Raw genomic sequence first — 17,371 nt, 5'->3', positions numbered from 1 at the left:
TCAACCAAATTTTTTATAGAAAAAACATTACATGCAGTAAACATGTGATATTTAAGGGTTATGTGATGTGATATTTTCACATATGCCTAGCATGTGATGCTTTATCGATAAAAAAAATCAACAAAAAAAATGGTCATATCAAAGTGCAAATTTTGCAAGATTGAGATAGTAAGTTAAAAAAAAAAAAAAAATTCGATGGCAAAGTGTAAAAACGGGCATAGTTTAAATGAAAATTATAATTACCCATCCTTTTCTAACCAAACTACCGTTATACATGCATCTTCACATACTGGTGAATGTGAAGAGGTATATTTTCTCCCTTATAAAGATAATTTGGTCAGAAAAGATTTATTTGAGTTATGATAAGTCAACTTGGAGTGATATGCATTTGCATTCAATTTTTTGCTAACTTCGCAAAATTTGGTGAATTTCGACAAGCAGAAGGATCAGTTTGTTAGACAGTAACAAACATCAAAAGTGCTTGATCTAATTTCTCAAATCACAGAAAGTCTAGCATAATTACACCAAACTTATGAAAGAATGGTGTAATTATCACAATTATAAATTAATATTACATATCATATTATAGAGCTATTATATGAAAAACCTAAATTACTTATATATTTAAAAGAATATATTGTAAACTACTTATAAAAAAAACGCAATATGAGATGTGATTAACACCATTATTATACAACTGAAAAAATCGTAGTAATATTTTAATTTACTTCAGCAATGAACAAATCTTTTATATTATTATTAAAAAAAATCAAAAGTGATCATACTCTTAAATTAGAAATATAATTTAAACATTATCATCTTCTCTTTTAAATTTGACAATGCGACTATTGCAACCTACGAATTATCATGTTGATGTATAGATTAGTTGTAATCCTCATTTTGACAATTTTCAATTAAAACTTGATCTTGAATAAATTAGAAAATATTGTATTTTACGTCCCTACGAGTTAGTCTTTTTTCGCAATTTTACTCTAATTATTTTTAACTTACCACATTACATCTCATAATTCCAGAAAAATTATTACTTTAATTTAAATCTTAATTTCATTAAATTTATGAAGGGGACAATCTTAACTCCATTCAAGACTTAACGGAACTCATGTCATAGACGTAATGTTTCCAAAAGAAATTGAAATTAAAGTTTGAGAGTAGGGAAAGTGCAAATTAGGATAAACTTTAGAAGGCGGCTGATATGTAAATGATAAACCTCTACATTACTCTAATCTATTATTCCTCCTATTATTTAGAGACATAAAATGAGAAATTATATCTCTGAAAAAAAAAATTGAGAAATTACATATGCTAGTATTTTACAAATTTTATTAGAAAATATGAGTGACAGAATATTAAGTGGCAATTTTAAAATTATCATTAAAAATATATGTTATACATTTGGTTCTTCACATTATAATTAATTTTGAAGAATTTCTGTGAACACAAATTTTATTGTGTCTGAAAATTAAAACATAAATAAATTATTACAAATAAAAATATATATTTAAAGGTAAAAAATGAAAATAATTTCTAGTTAATCTTCTGATTCTTCTCTTCAAGATTGAAAAATTTGGTATTTGAAAATCGAAGGTGTAGTCTTCACGTAGATCTCCTTCAAATTCGAATTTGACTCTTTGTAACTTTAATTCGAGGGCTGATGCCTGTAATTTTGAATTAAATGTTATAATCTTGAATTTCATTTTGAGGACTTGAAGGTGGAATCTCCACTTGAATTTCCTTGAAAATTGAATTTATAACGTTGATTCGAGAGCTTGCGCCTGTAATCCAAAGTCAAACACTATAGTTGGTTGCACACCTTTGACGAATGACCCAATTTTTGTATTGAACGCCTTTGAATATTTTTTAGTTCGACGAGAATTTTTTGAGATCTTCTTCTCTAACTTTATTCTTCCTGTCTATTTTAAATGAGTTATAGGGACCTACAATTAATTGTGATTTTTAATTATGAGTTGTAGGGACCGGCAATCTCTACTTTTGTTTGTAATCCAAAATTGATTCAAATTTCTCAAATCAAAATTCAATTTATGGCCAAATATATTGTTGATGGGGTTTGTAATCCAACCACACTTCACACCCTAAAGCCAAAAATGGGTTTTTTTGCCATAAAAAATTATGTCAATAGTTAGAAAATTTAAAAGAGAGTAACTTTATTGGTAATTAGGAAGGGATAAGATTTTAAATTTTTGTGATTTTAAAAATTACGTTATAAATGAAATATTACTATAGCTAGAAAGTGATTTTGAAGTTGGAAAACTTCGGAGCTGGTCTTGATAAATAAACTGAAAAATTTCTAACTTTACTAATAAATATTTTTGTTGATAATTTTCTTGCAAAATCAATAAATAAAAGATGCTAAAATTAGCAACAAATTAATTATCAAATAAATATTTTTCTTGTTGCTAAATTCATTACTGATGTAAGTTAATTACATTATTTCTCGTAGTGATTGTATATTTTGACTGGACTAGAATCACAATAAATCCGAGTTAATTTGCCATTGAACTACGCAAAAAAAAAAAATAATTTTAATCCTATAAATTAGGTGGTAGCAATTTGGTCCTATTCAAATTAAAATTTGCATTTTGGTCCGGTAATTTTAAAAATTATTACAATTTTAGTCATTTTCGCCAATTTGGCCAAAAAATTTCACATCATCAGTTATGTCAGCACTGAAATTAGGGCTTTCGGTGAATTTGGTGTGTGGTAGTCCAAGTTGTAACTTTTAATTATAATTTTGGTCCTATATCCTTAAGGGTTGGTAATTTTGATCCTCTAATTTTTAATATTGCATTTTAATCCTCTATCTTTTAAACTAGTAGCAATTTTGGTCATTAAATCTAAGTAGTGATAATTTTGACCTTTATGTTAAAAACCCAATAGTCTTACATGTTTTTAATCAGGCCCAACATACTTTCAAAATACGTACAATTAAACTTCCATAAACCTCATACCTCAGTTTGACCATCTCGCCACCGGTTCCAAACCATCGATTTTATTTACTTCTTCTAACCACACAATCGCTATATATAGAGATGGTTCGTAGGTACTTGACTCATTCAATAACAAATATGTGAAACATTTACAATACATCAAGACCCATGAAAGAATACCAGTAAGGACATAATGATCGGGTAAATTTTAAAATGCTAAAATTCTTGCTAATACGATAAAAAAAACTAATTGCTACATCCAACATTAGAGGATCAAAATTGCAACCTTTTAAAGATATAAGACCAATTGCAATTGAAAATTACAACTTGGATTGCCACATCATCAAATTTGCTGAAAGCCCCAATTTAAGTGTTGATATGATTGATAATTTGAAATTTTTCGATCAAATAGATCGAAAAGTACCAAAATTGCCTTAATTTTTAAAATTATAGGACCAAATTATAAATTTTAATTTAAATAAAATCCGAATTACTAACCACTAATTTGCAACACTAAAATATTATTTTCCCTTCAACTACACATTAATGCCCAAATATTTGAATGCATACATACTAACCCTACACACCTGTTTTCTTCTGACCCTATATTATCCCTAGCTAGCTAGTCCAATTCTTTGTGTCCCAATGCATTCTTTCACCTTTAATGTACGCAATTGATTAGTGATTTTACTTTCGAATTTTTATTTTCATACAAATTTTGTGTCGTCGTATACTGACAGATGTGTGGAAAGTGGATATCAACTTGAAGACGCACATATGTGGCAAGTTTTGGTATATTATATAGTATCGCATACTTTATTTTAAATATCTTTTTATAACAACATTCATTATTATTCAACAATCTTCAGGTAGAAGAAGTGAATACCCTTGAAACTTTGGGTCAATCTAGACCACTAAATATTGAAGGGTATAGTCAATTAGTGGATAGATTCGAACAGGACTACATATTATCAAGAAAGTCATAACCCACAGCTACAACAAATTACTTTGCCATCTGATGATGCTCCCACCACATCACACAGGCAAAGAAGAAGTTCTAACTGAATGTCTATTGGTTCAGTTGAACGTCATGATGTTGGAGTGGATATAGTTGGTCCTTCTATAGTGTGTACACCTCAATATTATTATGTGACCCAACAGCTTCAAGATTACTACATGCCTCAACCACCTCAAGATAATTGGTTTCAATCGGCTCCATATATGCCAACTCAAACAAAAGATTATTCTTCACAAAGTAGATCTTCACCTTGGTATTGGGATTAATTAACCATATGCACCAGGATACAATATTTCACCAATTTCATTTCCATCATTTAGTACATATTGTGAAAATGTGGAATCTAACTCTGCAACAACATCAAGTTGGTTGGACATTAATCCGGATGGTGATAATAATAAGGCACAAAATGAGCCAATGCAAAAGATGGGCGAGGAAATAAGAAAACCTCGGTGTCAACGCCACAGATGCTATTGTGGAATGGGTGGACATTTTTGGCATTTGCAATTGTATAGCTCATTGTATTTTTTGCAATTGAATAAAAAGATATTATAATTGTGTAGTTAATTGTATTTTTTAAATTAATAAAATTATAATATTATAATTTTTTAAATTTTAATATGTTGTTAAAATTAATTTTATATAATTAATTTATATAAAATCAAATTAAACAAAAAAAAAAAGGAGTCATGGCTCCAATCCACGGCACCCTTTTTTTTTTCAAAAACAAAACTTTTGAAATTCGATCCGCGATTCATTATATTTTTATTATATATTTTATTTAAATTATATTTATATAATTTTTTTATAATAAAAAAAATAATTAACCCCAAAAAAAAATGCCATCCCCCTATTTTATCATGACTAGATCTGCAATTCAACAGACTTTGCCATACTAAACCATATCCAACTATTTGAATACATACTAACCGGGATAATTTGAATTTTGATATCCTAAAATAGTTACTAAATAAATATTGGTACTTTATGTTCCGAGTTTATCAATTTTAGTCTCTAATTTTTTAAATAATTATAGTCAATTATTTTCATTAGTTAATCGTTTAAACTATAGAGAAGTCATTTTGACGGTAAAAAGCAACGGTAAAGGTCAATAAAAGGTCATTCGTAACAAGAGATAATTTTCATTTTGGTCCCATCATCAATCACTAAATCAATTTTTGGTATCCTATATACCTCCACTAAAAGAAATATGGCTGTTCAGTATGGTTAATTATCATGATTAAAGGTAAAAAATTATGATGGATATTAATTCACAATGGCTTTTAGCTGTTATTTTTATAAGCAAAGACAAAATATTTGTTACAGGTAAGGGTGGAAAGTCGGCGGGTTGGGTCAATATGGGTTGGATTTAAAATGCGTTTGAATTAATAGGTTGAAAATGTGTTGAGTTGTAAATGAATCAGGTTGAGTCGATAATACCCATTTCTTTATATTTAATGTTTACAAAATTTAAATTTTTAGATAATAATAAGATGATAAGTGCATTATTTATTGTTTATGGAAAGAAATCATGTTACATTAAAGATTTATTTATTAAAAATAAAATAAAAAGCTCGTAACATATTACAAAATATTGCTTCTTTCGAAACAAATATGAGATGAATGGTTGTGCAATCACTTTCTCCATATGTAAATATTTGTAAAATTGAATTGTGAATCTTCAATTGCAATAACAATAGTACATGTTAGTTCGTTATAAATTATTATTAGATATTGTATTTGATATGTTTATTGATATTTATAATATATTTGTATATTGTCATTTTATTAAAAAAAAAATAAAAAGAATTTTAATTGTTCACATATGAATTGAGTTTCGACTAATTTATAAAATCCTTCACTTTCCTTTCATTTGTTTCTCATTAATTTGAAAATCGATAATTTACTAAACATATTTTGGAAAATTTGTTTCTCACAAAAAATGTGAGAAGTTGTAAATGTAAATCCAGTTAGTAATATACAGTATAATTGAATCAATAATGAATTTAAGGAAATAAATTATGGATTTGGGACAATTTTAAAACTCATAACCATCCCATATAATTAAGATCTAGGTACAACGTAATTTTATTAAGTTAAACTAAAACATGCCTAATATGTTTTGGTAACTTCATTACTAATAAAAAATATGAAAAAATTAGAACATATGGAAGTAGTATTATATAGTCAACTTAATCAACAATAAGTAGTATTAAGACCTCACTAGAAAAAAAATCACTATTGACTACAATGTTAGTGTTTATGGCTAAAAACTATCGTAAATGACTACTATTAACTACGGTAAATAAAACTGACACAAAAAACTAACTTTTTCACCATGAAAAAATTATTTACCACGTCTAAGAGGCATGGTAAAAATATTTGTTATGGCTTTTAGCCACACTCGCAAAAACCACAGGTAAAAATTTTTGCGTGATCGTGATCAATAATTATTTATTATGACTATTTATTACTTACCATGGCAATTAACCATGGGTAAACATTATAAATCTTTTAGTGCCTATCACCAAACTAGATTATAGGACTCATCCTAATCCATTTAAAACCCATTGATCACCAACCCATATAAAATCTATTATCAACCCACTTAAAACACATCCAATCCATATAGGATCCATAATTAACTCATGATTATTTTATACTAATATTTTTTATCACTTTTATAATATTACTAAAATGTCTTTTGATAAACTAATAGAAAATTAAAAAATAAGAAGCCATATAGGACCCATTAAAACCTATATAGGACTCATAATCTATTTAAATTCATTTATAAAACCCAACCCCACTCAACCCAGAACTAGGTGGATTGAGTTGGAACCATGTGTTTCCACCCATATTGCTACCCCTAGTTATAGTTAAAAACTGCAATAAATATTTTAATAATAGGTAAAATCATAGCAAATATTGATTAATAGTGGTCAGAACTTAAGTTTATGTATTGTTTTGTCCAACCGTAGTGGGTAGTATTGATTTATTGTGTAGAGAATAATTAATTTTTTTGTGTTGCTCTTTCGTCTATGACATGCGCGGTCTCTCTGTTAGTTTAGACGGTCAGCTAGTAAAGAAGACTGACTTTAATAATTTAAAGAAAACTTGATGACCAAAATTGATAAGGTCGAAACATGAGCTACGAGAACTAATTTAATGACTAATTTAGACTACCAAAATTGAAAGTATATCCTAACCCTACATACATATCTGTTCTCTCCTAACTCTACATTAGGATTAAAAGCAATTTTCGTCCCCTAATTTCAGGTCATTCTCGTTTTAGTCCCCTAAGTTACTAGGGTTCCATTTTGATCCCATAAAACTGAAAAAATCTCAATTTTGGTACAAATTTAGTTGGAAAGTTGAGTCACTTTCGAAAAAAGTCACATGCCAGGCATGTGACTTTTTAAATTGGGGCTTGCATTGTGATTGGCCATCCTAAAAGGCTTAAAGGCAATTTCGTCCCTTAACTTCAGGCCATTCTCGTTTTAATTCCCTAACTTCAGGCCATGTCTTCACCACATCATCTTTTTCAGCCAATCACAATGCAAGCCCAATTTAAAAGTCACATGCCTGGCATGTGACTTTTTTCCGACGAGTGACTCAACTTTTCGACCAAATTTATACCAAAATTGAGATTTTTTTAATTTTACGGGACCAAAATAAAATCTTAATAACTTAGAAGACTAAAACGAGAATGACCTCAAGTTAGGGAATGAAAATTACCTTTAAACCATCTACATTATGCCTGCCCAGTTCAATTATTTGTGTGCAAATGCATTCTTTGTCCTTAAACATACGCAATTGATTAAACTCTATCCACTTCTCCACTTGCCCACATCTTTACCACTATCTCTGCACAAATATATATATATATATATATATATATATATATATTTTGAGTTCTTGCACATCAAGAACAGATTATAATTCTAACACTGACAAATATTCAACGATCTGAAAATGGCAGCAACAAGATGTATTAGTCCTTCTTTTTCCATGCATGCATGCCCCCCTTCTTCAACTTCTTCCAAGTTCATGTGCTCAGCAGTGCCTCAGAAACCCACACAAAGGGGACTACTGCATCTCAATACTTCTCCTCAATCATCCATCCTCACTACTTCTTCCCTGGTATCGTATTTTTCAACCTACAACGCTCTTAATTCGCTTTGTACGTACTACTATGTGTGTGTGTTTCTGAACAATTTTTAATGGTTAATTAGTTTTTATTTTCTGACACTACAAGAAAAAAAAATAAAAAGAACGTAATGTTAGATACAATTTTCTTATTTTTGATTATTGTCTATGACAGTATTTAATTACAAAGTCATTGGCACTATTAAAACTATAAAACTCGTTATAGAAAAAGAGAAATTCTTGTCACGTAAAAGGGACATCGGGTTCACAGTACAAAAAAATTGACTATTCCTTACATTATCATTAAAAATCGTAATAAATCAATACTATGTACTATGATCGGACAAAATTGATGCGCAAACTGACAATATAAGCAAAACCAAACAACGCCTTTGAAATTTTTGTATTAGTTTTGTTTGGTCCTAATAGATAATATTAATTAATCTTGGATTTTAAACCGTACTATAATATGGAAAAACGCAATTTATCGGCTGGCAGCAATATATACTAATACAATTACTTTTAATTTTTTGTCTGTGATGGACAGAAAATAAAGGAGGGGGAGCGCAGGAAAGAGGATGTTGGGGAAATCGAGGAAAAGACCCGAAGGGCTTTGAGAAGAGATTTGGACCCAATGACAGCAATGAAGTTGATAGACAGCCTTCAATGGCTGGGAGTTGCGTATCACTATGAAGAAGACATAGATTTCTGGTTAGGAAAATTGTCGGAATGGGATGCTTGTGAAGATCTGAATGCCACAGCTTTACGTTTCCGGCTGCTTAGGCAAAATGGAAGGCCAGTTTGCTCAGGTACGAAAATACATGTTTATCAATACGACGAAATATGACTTTTTATTATGATTAATTATCATGTTTAAAAATATACGAGCGCAGCAAATGGTAATTTAATATGGTTGGGTAATGATTATTAGTCATTGTTTTTCCAGTCGAGGCCAAAATTCAATTTGTCTTGGCTAGGAACTCAGCTAAAACTACGGCAAATATCGATTAACAATAGTTGATATTTTAGGTCTCGCACTCATTTTGTTTGACCATGGTAGAAGGGCATCGTTTACCGTTGTTATTATGGTGTCGTCATTTATAAGGAAAATTTGCAATTTACGTCCTGTAACTTATTTCATTTGTGATTTTGATCATATTGTTTTAGGACTCCACAAATTTAGTTTTGTAAATCTAAGAAAAATGTAATTTTGATCCCTTTAACAATTTTGATTAAGACACTATATGCCAACGGCTCTGAGCTAGTATTATTCCTTTTTTGTTATAGTGACATCTTTAAGGAGGGGTTGTAGGTAAAGTATAGTGTTTACAATAATTTCAATTTTAGTACCTCCTACATTAATCACTAAATAAATTTGGTACTTTATGTTCTGATTTTTTATTAATTTTGGTCCCTAAGTTTTCTCAAGTCAAAATTCAATCTTATTTATTAATTGATCGTCTAAACTAATAAAGAGATAATTTTGGGAGGAAAAAAGTGATTCTGAAAGGTATAATAAAAGGTCATTACTACTATAAGATAATTTTGATTTTGGTCCTCTAACTTAGTCACTAAATCAATTTTGATACCCTATCACTACAAGAAATATATAATTTAACTATGGGTAATTACCATAATTAATAATAAATAACTATAGCAATAGTTATTGACCACCGCTACGCACCGGTTGTTGGTATGGTTTTTGCAAGGGTGGTTAAATATTAGCCATGCAAATGTTTTAACCATGACTCTTAGTTGTAACAAATAATTTTTTTTCATGGAAAAACTAATTTCTTGCATCGATTTTATTTAATCATGATTAATAATAATTATTTAAGACGACTTTTATCCATAGCCATTAATATTGCAGCCAATAATAATGTTTTTTCTAGTGTACATATGTTCTGCACATAAAAAAATTTTCCAAAAATTTTCGACTCTAACACGATATCAAAATCATCTCATCACAACGTCGTTGAATTTATTAGCAGATGTTTTCCAGAAATTCACGACTGTCGGAAACCGGAAGTTCCGGAAGAGCTTCAACGAAGACAAGGAGGGGCTGTGGAATTTGTACGAAGCATCATATTTAGGTGCAAAGGGGGAGGACATATTATCAGAGGCAATGAGGTTTTCAGAAACTGAACTGAGACTAAGTGTTGGGGGCACATTACCGCAATATCTCTCAGGACGTGTTAGACGAGCTCTGGAGCTGCCCAGGCACCTCCGAATGGAAAGGCTGGAGAACAGATTGTACATTCATGACTACAGCAAGCAGATCTACCACAACCCTCTTCTGCTGGAGCATGCCATATCTGATTACAACCAAATTCAGCTGTTGTACCAAGCGGAGCTTGCTGAGATATCAAGGTACGTAATTATTTATTGGGTGAAATGGACGAAATTATACTTTTAGTCCTTCGCTTTATCGGATTTTTGAAATTGCCCTAAAGTTGTGTGACGGAAATTTGGACATGGTACTAAATGCGTTGAGTTTTCCCAATTTTAGAATTATTTTAAAAGTTTCATAAATTAGAGGACTTAAATTGTTGAGCTCCCTGCCTTATAGGACTAAAAGTGTAATTTTGCCAGTTATATGCAACAAGCCCTCTCATGGAAACATTACGTAATCTACATTAATATTTATAAGGTTATACCTATTATACCAATACCCCTACATTTTGTGAAATTACAACTATGCTCCTGGAATGAAGAAGGGATTTATTTCACAGGGTGTTGGTTGTTAGTTTTGCCACTGGAGGAGTGTCACTGTAATTGTCATTTTGCAAACAGCTTGGTGTTTGTGTAATTAAAGTAACCTTAGGGAGCATTGATGTAATTTATCTAAAATATTAATAGGCTAAACAATTCCTTGAGTAATAATGAAAAAGAGCAACTCGACCCTGACGCGGGACACAAGTTTCTTTTTTAAAAGTTCAGGAGTTATACATTATAATGCAATTTTTTTTCATTGCAGTTTTGGAATCATTTTATCCTAGCTAAAATTAAGTTGAATATTTTTAGAATTTTGACATATACACATCATGCGTATGAAGATGACACCATATATCTTATTTAGTATAAATTACAAGGTCTTCCCTGAAATTTGCCATAATTATAAATACCTCATCGTTGTTTAAAAAATATCAAATACCCCCTGAATATTACAAATACCCTAATAAATACCTCTTTGTAATAACCCATTGTAAAAGACATTTATAATTCTATAGAGATATTTACAATTTTTCAAAAAACGAGGAAATATTTGTATTATGATAAACCTCATAAGGGCCCGTTGTAATTTACTCTTTTATTTATAAAAAAAGATATTATACACATAGTGTGTATAAATTGAAAAACATAGAAAATACAAGTGAACGTGAGGTAAAAATTCCAATCCAACTTGAATATTCAAAAAGTATAACAATGGGCAATCATTATTTATTTGGGTAATTGTTGTAATAGGTGGTGGAAGCAATTGGGGCTGGTTGAAAAACTGAGTTTTGCGAGGGATCGTCCCATGGAATGCTTTCTGTGGACTGTCGGAATTCTTCCAGAGCCAAAGTACTCGGGCGTCCGCATAGAACTAGCAAAAACCATAGCCATTTTATTAGTCATTGATGACATTTTCGACGCGTATGGAACGATAGATGAACTTTCCCTCTTCACGCATGCAATTCAGAGGTAAACTCAACTGTTTATTTCGAATTCTGTTGCATTTCTTTATACACCACAAGTTAACCAACATTACGTTATTTATTTTATTTACGAAAAAATTATACAGATGATATGTATATATTACATGAATCGAAAATGCAATAAAATTATAAAAAATCCAATCTGCATGTACATATGAGGCAGAAGTTTAATAATTGGAGTGTAAATTTTGTAAAATTATATATTATGATATATGTTAATATTTTATTTATTTTACGGTATTATTATATTTGATATATATAACAGTTCCTATATATATGTATTCGAACTGCTGCCTTATGGGTAGTATGAAATCGTACTATATTAGTAATATTTTTTAGGGAAAAGTATTATTTTAGTTTGCTAAAAATGCCTAATTTTAATTTTAGTCCGATAATTATGTCCATTTTTGTTTAGGTCCAGTAACTTACGAAATTGCTTATTTTTAGTCATCTGGCAGATTTTCGGATAATTTTACCCCTATGAGTGCTATGAACTAAAACTGTCTTTCAAAAGTTGCATAGGGGTAAAATTGTCCGAAAACCTGCCAAAGGAGTAAAAGTAAGCAATTTCGTAAGTTGCTGGACCTAAACAAAAATGGACATAATTATCGGACTAAAATTAAAATTAGGCATATTTAGCGGACTAAAATAATACTTTTTCCTATTTTCTAATATTGATCTCTTTTCTAAAAAAATAAAATTTTATTAAATAATTAAATGATAACTATTATTTACAATGCATGGAAATATTATTTTTGCAGATGGGATATGGAAGCAATTGAAGGACTCCCCGAGTACATGAAAATATGCTACATGGCGTTGTACAACACTACCAACGAAATTGCCTACAAAGTTCTCAAAGACCAAGGCAGAAACGTTCTCCCTTTCCTTGCTACAACGGTAACTGCATCTTTCAATATTACTTAAATGGTTTAATTTTTCTTCATTTTTTTTTGATAATATATCGAGTGATAATTTTTAAATTATTAATGAAAAAAATTATATATGCGAATATAATGTTACGGAATATTTATCATTATGACTAAAATTGTGAAACTCATCTTGTGCGTGACAAAATAAAAGTTCTGGTCACTTAATTGGTGCGTTTGTAACCACTTAAAAATATACGCTTATAATGTTATGTGTATATTGAAATAAACTATAAAAATGCGTAAGTGAATTTAAGCCACGAGTTATAAATAGAGTAAAATTATAATTTTAGTCCTGTAATTCAGGGGGATTGATACTTTTGGTCCTGTACGAATTGAGATTTGCGATTTGGTCCTGTAAATTTAAAATTTGATAATTTTAGTCTTTTTTCTGCCACTTTGGCCAAAAAATTATATTTAATTTACACATGATTCAATTAAATTATAATTTTAGTCTTATAAATCAATTTTTGTAGGACCAAAAATATCAACCTCCTAAATTGCAGGACTAAAAATGTCAACTCGTTACAGAATTAAAATTACAATTTAATTTGGTCATGTGCAAATTACATGCAGTTTTTCAGTCAAATTAGCCGGAAGACGACTAACATTACCAAAATTTAAAGTTACAAGACTAAATTAAAAAAAATTGATTCTTGTTGTATAAACAAAAATGCCACCCCCATTAGTTACAGGACTAAAAATGTATTTTTTTCCTTATAACCAGCTAGCTCCTTACCAACTTGTATTGATAAAATTGTAGATACTGGGCCATTTTCTCAAACACTCAACATACCTTCAACTTTGTTTTTTTTGTTTTTTCACTTTTCTTATCAAATACTTCGAACTTTTTCTACTATTTAACTTATATTATACAACCTATTTGCAGTACAAAAACAGAAGTTATTGTGAACACAATGAGAGTGAAAAAATATATTAAATCAATTTTTGATTTTTAAGATAACTATATTATTACAATTGCAATTTTTTTACAAAAAATTAGATGTGTGAAATAAATGGCCAATATGACAGTGGATCGACACAATTGAAGCGTTCATGACTGAAGCACAGTGGTTCAGCAATGGATGCATTCCTTGCGTTGAAGATTACCTGGAAAATGGAGTAACGACATCAGGGGCATACATGGCCTTAGTTCATGCATTCTTCTTGATGGGACAAGGACTCACCCCTCAAAACATCAGCCTAATGTCCAAACCATATCCCAAACTCTTTTCAAATGCTGGAAGGATTCTTCGACTTTGGGATGATCTTGGTACATCGAAGGTAAGCAAATATAATTAATATACGGTTACGTTTAATTATGTAAATACTTTTCGTTCTTTATACAATTACATGTACACCCTCCGAGGGGGTGGTCGTCGTGCTTGAGGGTGTTTGTGTAAATACAGTTACAGTTACAACATCAGAGAGTGCACTTGTAGTTAAACCTAGTAACCTCATGGGATGTCGGCCACTTTTGCAAAATAATTATCACTGTCAAAGCTATAAATTATGAAATTGGGACCAAATAAAAGTTCTTGTCTTCACTTATAATTAATGTGTTATGTGAATGATAGTAATTAAAACCACTACAAGAAATTAAGTTGCTAAAATCCCATCGAGTTAATTAGCAATTAAAATTTTCGTTGTTAATCTACATGATTCAGTATATATTTTTAAACAATTTGTTGCTAAGTAAATTTTTTGTATCAAATACCATAAATCAACAACGAAAAGTTTACTTGCTAATTAGCTCGACGCTATTTTTTTTTTATGCTATTATGCCATTTTCCTATAGCGAATTATCACCTTAATTTTTTCTTATCGCTAATCTTTTCCTTTTTCATAGTGAGTTTTATGAATATTTCCACATCTTTAATTAATTAATGCTATTTAAAAACTCATTTTCATGTATCTTAGTCATAAAAAATTATTAATCAAAAATCGAAAAAAAAAGAAATAATTAAGACTGAGTTATCATTCATGACACGAACTCTTTATTTTTATACGACAATTAATGTGAAGTGAATTCCAGGAAGAAGAAGCTCGAGGAGATAATGCATCAATCATGACATTGCTGATGAAGGAGAAGAATATGGGGTCTGTAGTTGAAGCTGGAGAATACATATTGATGCAACTGATTCCTAGTTTGTGGAAAGATCTGAATGTGGAGCCTTTGAGTTCAGACACATTGCCCTTAACCCTAATCAGGGCCTGCTTCAATATGTCCAGAACAGCTCAAGTTATTTATCAGCATCAAGAAGACAGCTACCTTTCTAGTGTGGATAAATTTGTCGACTTCATACTTTGGGAGCCTATTTGCAATTCAGAATTGATGTTATCTTAAATGTATTGTGATCAGTTTAGTATAGATATGTTAATTAATTAATTATTTTTCCTTTTACTAATAAATAAATATTTATGTATACGTTTGATTTCTCTGAGTTTCTTTCCTCTTTCGTTCTTCTTTTGTTATAGGGTTTTCTGTAATAACCGTACATGCGCAATTAAGTTCAATTACCCGACTGGTTTGACCCTGATTGGGGAAATGACACTTTACGTCTCGTAATCTGGGATCTTTTCACTTTTGATTCTATCGATATGTAATTATTATTTTTGATCCAGTAACTTCTCAAAAGTAGCACTTTTGGTCCTATATCACATTTTCGTGATATATTTTGATGGAAAATGCCACGTGTTTAGCACGTGACTGTTAGAGCCTTTGCATTTTTTGTTCTGAATACTATAAAACTTTCACTTTTGATCTCGTTCACTTAAAGACTACATGGTCTTTTTTGTTGAATATCTAAGTACTTCTTGAGTTGTATGAATTATATAAACTTCATGTTTGAATTAGTTGGAGATTATGGAGTTAATAAAGAATGGGTTTTCAAATAAAAGATTAAATCTTGACAAGGTTTGATATTGCAGTCACAGAGAATGATTTATAGAACTTGAGATTTAAAATATATAGAGTTGAAAAATGTTCATATTTTATTATGAAGATATTTCTCACGAATATTTGGTGCACGCATGTTTTATGTATTAAATTTCTGGATTTAATGATATACGTACACTTTCTCAGTCTTACAAACTCTTCCTAAATCAAATTTGACCCCACTTTTTCTGACTTAAGCATTAAAGAGCCTTAGCTAGGGCCACCAACAAGCCTAATGTGTGTTCTGTTATCAGAATCTACTACCAGGAAGCTCGAAGAAGGGTTCAGTGACCCGATCGCAGGGTACCAAGGTTCAATGATCCGACCCCAATTGTGCGACCTGCATTAATTACTAGAAGTTAGACGTGAATCTGCCAACTCTCTTTTTGAGGCCTACTTGATTTACTTCTACACGTATTTTAAAATATAATTATTTTATACCAAATATAAGAATACCTTTTTTTAATTTTCAGAATTCTTCAAATTTCAAATAACTTTATAAAAATCTTTCAGTAATACCATACGTCAGAGTTCTTTTCCGCAGATCATTATCATTTCTAAAATTTTATGATTAATGTTAAGTACTCTTTCCAGGGATTAAATATTTTTTTATATTAACTAATATAAGCCTCAAGTAAAATATAAAAGTTTTAAGATTTTTTGATGTATTATTGAATTTTAAAAATTCATTCAATTAAACTTCCAGCTGTTTGTGTTGTAATTATTCTCTAGCTAAGTTTTGAAAATTCTTTTACATATTTGTTCAATTAAATTTTATCTATTTTTTTTTTATGTATGTTATTTAATATCTTGAACACTCAAAAAATTTTCATATTCATATATTGAGTTAAAGATTTTATAAAGTTCATGGATAAATCGTCAGTTAATACTATTTTATTATCCGTGTAGTGTACGTTCTTTAATTGTCTTGTATCGTTAAGGACTAGTAATTGAGCAGCTAGGATTATTAACGGAACTAGATCACTTTTATTTTGAGTTATTAGTTGGAATATCCCACTTAATAATTTTTAATTTTTTGTGTACTTGATTTTAAATCGATCTGATATTAGTAATTAAAGTCAGCTACTGTAGCTTATTATGGCTGGATTGCAATCCTAAATTACTGTCAACATCATGATATATAATACTTTAGAATTCTGTTTCTACTGCAGAGTTCTCCTCTACCCCGCAACAGAATTTGGAATCCTCCTTAGAATTCAACATAATTCAGATTGTTGCGGAATCCTCTATTCTGTTCTGCTCTGTTTTGTAGCAGAGTTCTGCTGTAGAATTAGACTTCTTCACAAACTTTTTGATTTCTCCATAGAATTGTGTAGCAAATTTTTGTTTAAGCGGTAAAATCCTAAGGAGACTTCTGGGGTTAAATGTAATTTACCTCCCTTTATATGTGAAATGAGCAAATGCCCTTTTGTGAAAAAAGAATTAGCAAATTATCTCCTTATGTTTCAAAAAATCATTTCCCAAAATACGGGGGATAATTTGCTCTTTTATTTTTTACATAAATATTTTTGCTCATTTCTTATATCACATGAGGATAAATTGCATTTTTTCTGAGAATTCTGCATTTATTTTCTGCCTACAATACTAATTAGCACTTTTGCGCCCTCCTCTTCAGTAGCGGCGCCGTTTTTTTTTAATATATAAATTAATTT

General features: G+C 30.0%; 1 protein-coding gene across 1 annotated transcript; it reads left to right on the top strand.

The window, feature by feature from the left end:
- The first annotated feature begins 7,959 nt into the window (after positions 1-7,959).
- LOC105178600 (putative monoterpene synthase 8) lies at positions 7,960-15,276 on the top strand. Its single transcript, XM_020699401.2, has 7 exons — positions 7,960-8,127; positions 8,681-8,942; positions 10,125-10,503; positions 11,599-11,817; positions 12,593-12,731; positions 13,793-14,044; positions 14,796-15,276. The coding sequence occupies exons 1-7, from the start codon at positions 7,960-7,962 to the stop codon at positions 15,105-15,107; spliced, it is 1,731 nt and encodes a 576-aa protein (XP_020555060.2). The 3' UTR covers positions 15,108-15,276.
- Positions 15,277-17,371: the final 2,095 nt, after the last annotated feature.

The sequence above is a fragment of the Sesamum indicum genome, linkage group LG12 (genome assembly GCF_026168435.1).
Source record: "Sesamum indicum cultivar Baizhima isolate 11 linkage group LG12, ASM2616843v1, whole genome shotgun sequence".
Taxonomy (NCBI): domain Eukaryota; kingdom Viridiplantae; phylum Streptophyta; class Magnoliopsida; order Lamiales; family Pedaliaceae; genus Sesamum; species Sesamum indicum.
This window is presented reverse-complemented; position numbering and strand designations above follow the sequence as displayed.